Below are 8462 nucleotides of genomic sequence, written 5' to 3'. Positions count from 1 at the left end.
AAAAAAAAAAAAAAACCAACGTAAAAAAAATGTTGCAATCACACCACTATCCAGTTTGTTTTAGAATTTTGAAATAGGTACTGTCTGTGTAGTCCTGGCTGTTCTCACTATGTAGACTAGGCTGGCCTTGAACTCACAGAATTCTGAGTGCCCCTATCTCCCAAGCACTGAGACTAAAGGTGCTTGCTACCACCTCCTGGCTGTGTTTTCTTCAAATCTTTGGCTTATCCTTTCATTGTTTTGGCATTGCCTTTAGTAGAAGATTTTGATTTTAATGAAGCCCAATATAACTGTTTTCTTTTTCTTCTGGATTTTTCTCTTAGTGTTGTCATATAGTAGTTGGATGTACATTTGTTTCAACGTCCTTTGTTCAAAATATTGTTTCTCTTTTGAAATGCCTTCCTTCCCCTTTGTCATAGATCAGTTGACTATTCTTGTATGAAGCTTCCTAAGAAGTTAGATAAGGTAATCCCTGACTTTGTTCTTCCCCTTCAGTATTGTCCTGGCTGTTCTTGGTCTCTTCCTCTTCACATGAACTGCAGAGTCAGTTGAAACCCATAAAATGACTTGGTAGGATTGTGTGATCTAGTAAATCAAGTTAGGAAGAATTACCATCTGAGAGTGTGGCGATTCTAACCAGTACATGAAGTCTGGCTGTTTATTCTAGTTTCCAGTAATTCACAGAGCCTTTTAGGGAGCTCACCATACTCCCATGGGACAGGAAACAGGATAAAACAGGATAAGTAGTTTTATATTTCATTATCCTTTAACTTAGTTGTTTGGCATAGGAAATATATAACATTCCTAGCCGAAAGTTAATTTCCCTTCAGGATAAAGCTAGATAATAAGGTGAACCTTTGTTCTTTTGTGGTAAATTAGTAATACATTAACTTGTTTTCTTAGACTGAGAAGAACAGGTAGTTCAGCCCTTTATCCATAGAGGGTTTTTTGTTTTTGTTTTTAAGGTTTCTGTGTTCTTGTATATTTTCCTTTCATTGTTTGTTGGTGTGTCAGTATGAGATGTTTTAACACGTGTCGGCTCTTTTTTTTTTTCATCTAGAGAGATAACTTTCCCACAGGGAGCTTCAGAGTAGCGGCTATGCCTTGTCAACAGCTGATACTGTCACAATAGAGTATACACCTCACTGCCTTTCTTTTTATACATTATGACTACTGGGTCCAGACTAGTTTTTCACTGCCATAATTATAATGGTGGATCTACTTCTCTGTAAAAGTACTGTGTTACTGCATCAGTTTGCTGCCTACCCCAAATAGACCTCAATTTTAACTGTCAAAATTTTGATTCTTGGGCCTGCAAGATGGCTTAATGAGTTAAGGCATTTGCTGCCAAGTCTGATGTCCTGAGGTTTTCTTTTCCTTTTTTTAAATGTGGATGGTGTTTTGCCTACATGTATATCTGTGCACCATATGCTTGTCTGGTGCCTGGTGAGGCCAAAAGAGGATGTCAGATCCTCTGGAACTGCTGAGAAGAACAGCTAGTTGCCATAACTGCTAAGGTATCACTCCAGTCCTGATGTCCTGAGTTCCTCAGAATTCAGAACATGATGGAAGGAGAGAATTAACTCCTATAAGTTGTTCTCTAAATGAGCATACGCAAACACAAAATAAATAAATAAAATATACTTTTTTACAAAATTATAATTCTCATAACATGCCCAGTTGCAATTATTTTCCAGTAAAATAGTATGAACAATAAATAATGTTGCCCAGTTTTTATTAGGGAGTATCAAAGCTAAAGATATTTCCAAAATTCCTGGAGAGTAAGAAGCAGAAGTAAAAAGTTGAGTGCTCCAGCTGTCCTATTACTCAGGTTTCTGACCATGAGCCTAGCTTTCTCAGAATCCCATCTTTTAAGCCGGGCGTGGTGGCGCACGCCTTTAGTCCCAGCACTCGGGAGGCAGAGGCAGGGGGATTTCTGAGTTCGAGGCCAGCCTGGTCTACAAAGTGAGTGCCAGGACAGCCAGGGCTACACAGAGAAAACCTGTCTCGAAAAACCAAAAAAAAAAAAAGAATCCCATCTTTTTCATTTAAAAAACAAGAAAGCCATGTGTAGTGGCACATACCTACAATCCCAGTATTTTAGAAGTTAACACCTGAGAAACTCAAGAGAGTTTGAGGCCATCTTGGGTTATATAGTAACTGTATGACCAGCTGTATGTATATATGGGTGTGTGTGTGTGTGTGTGTGTGATGAAACCTTGTTACCTTGTGTCAGGTAACCAAAAGGGAAAAACTAAACAACACCAAAACCAACAAGAACAACAACAAAAAAAACAACAGGATATTGCGTCCAACTCTAACCTAACTCCAATTGGTAAGAATCAGGCAGAGTAGGAACATCAAGTGATTTTCAAGGCCTCATTTACATTTTAAAGGCATAATTTAAATATAGTGACAGGTTTACATATTAGTGTAAGCCAGCACATTTTGAGAAATGGATACATCCATATAGCGTGAACCCCTATCCAGACAGAGAATGCTTGTGGCTGGTGACATGACTGAGTCATATCATAAGAACTTGCCATCAAAGTTGACAATGTGAGTTCATTTTTGGGACCCACAGAATGGAAGAAAAAGATCAAGTCCTACACATTGTCCTCTGACCTCCATATTCAGGATGGCTTTTTTTTTTTTTTTTTTTTTTTTTTTTTTTTTTTTTTTTTTTTGCCCTACTCTCCAATATCTAAAAACATCTTTGAGACAGGGTTTCTCTTTTGTAGTCCTGGTTGTCCTGGAACTCCCTCTATAGACCAAACCGGCTTGGAACTCAGAGATGTACTTGTTTCTGCCTTCTGAGTGCTGGGATTAAAGGTGTGAGCCACCATCACCCAGCTTTTTGCTTATGCTTGTGTGTATGATAAAACAATTTTAAAAGATACAAAATGGGTCTTGCCTTTCCTTCCCCTTCCCCCTTTCCCTTCTTCCCTCTTTCCCCTTCCCCCTCTTCCCTCTTCCCCTTCTTTCCCGTTCCCCCTCTTCCCTCTTCCCCTTCTTTCCCCTTCTCCCTCCCTCTTCCCCTTACTCCTTCCCCCTTCCACTTTCCCTTCCCCTTCCCCTTTCTTCCTCTCTTTCTGTCTGTCTGTTTGTCTGTCTGTCTTCCTTCCTTCCTTTTTTTTTGAGATGTGTCTCTCTGCATAGTCCTTGCTGTCCTGGAGTTCTCACTGTGTAGACCAGGCTGGCCTTGAACTCATAAAGATCCTCCTGCCTCTGCCTCTCAAGTGCTGGGATTCAAGGCATACACTTCTGTTGGGGTTTCCATTGCCGTGAAGAGACACCATGACCAAAGCAACCCTTATAAAGTACAACATTTAATTGGGGCTGGTTTACATGTTCTGAGGTTCAGTCCATTATCATCATGGCAGGAACATGGCTGGTATGAACTCTCAGCATGGAGGAGCTGAGAGTTCTTGTTCTGAAGGCAAACAGAAGACTGGCTTCCAGGAAGCAAGGAAAAAGGTCTCAAAGCTCACCCCGAAAGTGACACACTACCTCCATCAAGGTCATACTTACTCCAACAAGGCCACACCTCCTAATAGTGTTTCTCCCTGGGCCAGGCAAATGCCAATCACAACCACTATTCCTGGTGATAAGGAATGTTTTTAATCACTAATAGAACAGTGGTTCTCACTTTAGTGTAGTTAAAAAAACAAAAAACCCTGGGAAAGAAATTGTGTTTTTGAACACATTTATAATTAAGAAACAAGATGCATGTAGTACCTTTAATCCCAGAACTAGGGGGGCAGAGGCAGGAGTATTGCTAAGTTTGAGTCTAGCCTGCTCTATATAGTGATCTGAAAAACAGGCAAATGTTATCCTAAACACTGTTTGAGAGAACAGCTTGAACACACCTTCCTCCACATTTGGTATTGCAGAACCGTTTGCATTTTACACATTATGTTCACTTGTCAGCTATGTGATGGCTAATGATGAGGTTTTTGTTTTTCACACAGGGTCTTACTGAGTAGCTCCCACTGGCCTGACCTTGTTTGCCTTTCCAGTGCTAGGATTAAAGGCAAGAACTCTCAGGCCTGGAGAATAATGGATTTTTTTTCATGTTTTTATTTAGTAGATTAATCAAAAGATTAGACAGGGTGGCCTGAAACTTGCTGTGTAGACCAGGCTATCCTTGGACTCACCGAGATCCACCTGCCTTTTCCTCCCAAGCTGGAATCAGAGGTATGTGCTACCACACCTGGCCTTTGTTTTTGCTTTTCCTTTGACTCTGATTTTTTACATTTGTAAGTGTGCAGGTGTGTTTGGGTGTGGAAGCCCGAGGACTTCAGGGGCCATTCTTCAACATTCTTCAAGCATTATCTTTTTTTTTTTTTGAGATAAGATTTCTTCCTGGGTGGTGCATGCTTTTAATCCCAACACCAGGGAAGGCAGAGGCAGGTAGATCTCTGTAAGTTCTATGACAGAGAACTTTCTATGTAGAAAGACCTTGTCTCAAAAAAAAAAAAAATTCCCCCCACTGGCCTGCAACTTGCCGAGGCTGAGTAAACCAGGCTGGACTAGTTAGTTAACCTCAAAGGTTCACCAGTCACTGCCTCCCCAGTGCTGCCACTACAAGTAGAGACTACCAGATTGGGATTTTTAAAAATTTTTCTTTTATTTGTTACTTTCATTATATAAGTCCTAGAGCTCAAACTCAGGTGCTCGTTTGGCAAGCTCTTACCACTGAGCTATTTCCTGATAGTCTTTGTTTGTTTGTTTGTTCGAGACAGGGTCTGTGTATCCCTAGGGGACCCAGGCAGAATAAAAATTAATCTGATAAAGTGTTGGATGGGGAATTTGGCCAGAGAGCATGTCAGTCTTAAAATGGATTCAGGAGAAATTGAATCAAAGTAAATAAAAGGCAAATCTCAAAAACAGCATTGAGCAAAAGCAATTAAACTCATCAAGTACATACTGTGTGATCCGTCCATATAAAGAAAGGTTTAAACATGGCTGGTGAGATGGGCCAGTGGGTGATGGTACCTACCACTGAGATAGGCGACTTGGATTTCACTATTGGGATGGGAGGAGAACATTGATTCTTGCAGTTGTCTTCTAATCTTCATATTGCTTGCTGTGGCGTGCTCTCACACACAAAATAAACAGATGTTTTATCTGAGACAGGGTTTCACTGTGTAGCCCTGGCTGTCCTGGAACTCAACTCTATAGACCAGGTTGGCCTTGAATTCAGAGATCTGCCTGCCTCTGCCCATTGAGCTCTTAGAGTAAAGATGTGTGTCATCATGGCAAAAAACAAAACAAAACAAAACCAAAAACGTGGTTTTTGGGGCTGGAGAGATGGCTCAGTGGTTAAGAGCACCGATTGCTCTTCCAAAGGTCCTGAGTTCAAATCCCATCCATCACATGGTGGCTCACAACCATCCGTAAGGAGATCTGACTTCCTCTTCTGGAGTGTGTGAAGATAGCTACAGTGTACTTACATATAATAAATAAATAAATCTAAAAAACAAAACAAAACACCAAAACAAAACCTGTTTTTAAAGGTTAGAAACAGGAATGACAAATCTGTGGAGTTAGAGGTTAGGCTGTGGTTACCCTTCTGGGCAAAGTGGATAGTGGTAGAAGGTAATTGGGCTTCTCTGATGCTGGTATGTGTTCATCTGTTTGAGTGCATTGTTATGCTATGCTTATGACTACCTCTAGGGTGCACACTTATAGCTTAAGTAGTTTTCTGTATACTTGCTATGCATTATTACATTTGTAGTAGGAATGCTTAATGTATATGGAGGTCCTGTTTAATTACCCATTATTCTGAGTTCCATAGATATTGGCTGGTTAAATTGTGTCTCCTCTTTGTAAGTTTAGGCAGTGCTTGATCACTTTCTGTAAGTGTATGTTGTATTCATTTGCCATGGCATTATATGTGGAAGTGAGAAGACAAAACTGTAGAGTCAGTTCTCTCCTACTACCTTTACATGGATTCTGGGGATTGAACTCAGGTCATGAGGCTTGTGAGGCAAGCACTGTGACCTGTTGAGCCATCCCGCTGAGCCTTGGCCACTGTTTTAATCCTTAAGAACCATATGATGGAAGGGGAAAAGTGGAAAATACTTGGAAGAACACAAACTTAATACAGATGTTCTTGAGGTACCTGCTGATCCAATTCATCTGAAGTCAAACATGCATTAAAAACACTAGCCTAGTCCACAAAGCTGCATGGTGGACTGTGACTTGTTTATCTTATCCTCACAATTGCATGGCTGACTGGAAGCAGAGGCTCCTATGCTACACTAACTAGGATTGGGAGAGACTGTTGTGCTGAATGTTGGGAAAAGACGAAAATAGAAAGCTGGAGGTACCACTTTGACTGAATGTAAAGTATATTCCTTTACACTAGTATAAAGTTAGATTAGTCTAATTTGGGGACCGTCTATAATAGTGATTAGCTTTGAAGACTGTGTTCATGTGACAAACTGTGGACATGGAACTTTTACCTTGTATCTTTTAACTGTCAGCTACTCTTACGACTTTTTTTTTTTTTTTTTGAGAAGAGTAAATTCTAAAGAAAAAAGTAAATTCCAGATACTATTTTAAAGACAATTGAGTTGAGAGGAGGAATGTTGACTGTCATAAATCTCTAGCATGTGTTTAAAAGAATAGTTATAATAATAGTTATGTGTGGTGGTACACTTCTGTAATCCCAGTACTTGGGAAGAAAAGGCAAAAGAATTTTAAAGCCACACTGTGTTCCATACATGCCAAATTCTGGGTCAGCCTGAGCTATGTAGGAAGATAGTCTATCTTGTAAAACGACATCAAGGTGGTAGTCGTGGTGGGGAACAATGGTGATGAGATGTAAGGAGAAACAGAACTTGAGAAGGAAGAGCTAATTAACTCTACCCACAGGAGTGAGGCAGCTGTTGTTGAACTGGGTGGAAGAGGAAGCAAAGTGAGGCGGGGCCTTGATTTAACATGGAACTAAACTAAATTTGACTTTTAGTTGATCCAGAGTACCAGAAGGAAGCAGAACAGAGACATCGGGAGTTGGCAGCGAAAGCTGGAGGATTTAATGACTTTGCAACTTTAGCCGTCATTTTTGAACAGTGCAAATCAAGGTATGTGAGCTTGTCCTTTGTACTGGAAAATGTCACTTTGCTCTGCAGCTTCCTTACATACTTTTGGTCATGCAGGTTCAATGTTAGTTTTCCTTTTTCCCTCAAATTCTTTCTGAAAATGAATTTTACAGAGTTTCGTTTTCATATAGATACTCAGATTAAATGATGATTAGATATTTGTTAATTCATATATGTAAAAAGAAACCTCTTTATAAATTATTTATTTTAATTTAATCAGAGGACCTGACGTTAATTTTTTGTAATATTTTCTTTTCTTTCTTTAAAAAGGTTTACTTTAGGCATATGAATGCTTTGCTTGCTTGTATGCATGGGTACCACCAGTGTATGTGGTGCCCATGGAAGCAGAAAAAGGCATTGGATCCCCTAGAACTAGAGTTACTGATGGGTGTGAGCCACCATGTGGGTGCTGGGAATTGAACCCAGGTTCTGTGACGAACAAGAAATGCTCTTAAGAGATGAGCTACCTCTCCAGCCCTCAATGCTTTTCTGTTTGTTTGTTTGTTTTTGTCAAATTTTCTAAAATGCTGTTTTAGTGCTTGTCCAGATCTCTGCTTTTGTTGTTGCTTGGCCGATTAGTTGGTTAGTTGCTTGCTGTTTTGAGATGGTCTCCTGTAGCCTAGGCTAGTAGCAGCCTTGCTGAATAGTAGAAGATGCCTTGCACTCCTAATTCCTTCTGCCTTTATCTCCCAACTGCTGAGGTTACAAGCACCCTGGCCCTGCACCACCCATGACTGGCTTCCATTCTTTGTAAAGGCAATGAGGATGTTTGGTATTTTGAGGACAGCAGTGTTTTTGTGTTGTAGTGGAGCTCCAGCTTCCTGGTGCCAGAAGCACTGGATTCACTGGCGGTGCTTATTCTCTGCATTTCGTGTGGAAGCTCAACTTCGGGAACTGATCAGGAAACTAAAGCAGGTGACTGCTGTGGCTTCTGTTGTCTGTTTTCTCAACTAGCATTGTAGGTCTGTGTATGTCATACTGAGTTTTCAGTGCAGTAATTTATATTTGTACCACCCATTCTAGTTGGCTACTTTCCCTCTGCATGCTACGCTGTATAGGTCTCTCTGACCCAGTGAATCCTCATAGTGGTAAAGAAATGTATCTGAAATAATGAAAATATTTTTAGATAGTCGTGCTGAAGAATAATTGATACACACTGAACTTTACATAGGCTGGTGAGATGATTCAGCAGGTAAAATCGAATGACCTAAGTCTGACCTCGCTGACCTCGGGAACTCACAGGTTGGAAGGAAAGAACCAACTCCCAAAGTTTTCCTCTGACCTCCACACATTGGCTCTGGCATGAGCATGTCCACCTGCCCACTCACCACACCAGTGTAAAAAACTCCCAAA

General features: G+C 40.5%; 1 protein-coding gene across 1 annotated transcript in view; it reads left to right on the top strand.

The window, feature by feature from the left end:
* Dhx40 (DEAH-box helicase 40) overlaps positions 1-8462 on the top strand; it is a 40509-nt gene that overhangs the window by 25240 nt on the left and 6807 nt on the right. The window contains exons 13-14 of the mRNA XM_021177595.2: positions 6977-7091; positions 7916-8024. Coding sequence (XP_021033254.1) covers positions 6977-7091; positions 7916-8024 — 224 coding nt within the window. The remainder of the gene's footprint in view (positions 1-6976; positions 7092-7915; positions 8025-8462) is intronic.

The sequence above is a fragment of the Mus caroli genome, chromosome 11, assembly GCF_900094665.2.
Source record: "Mus caroli chromosome 11, CAROLI_EIJ_v1.1, whole genome shotgun sequence".
NCBI lineage: Eukaryota > Metazoa > Chordata > Mammalia > Rodentia > Muridae > Mus > Mus caroli.
The sequence above is the reverse complement of the archived record's forward strand: the minus strand, read 5'-3'. Positions and strand labels throughout refer to the sequence as shown.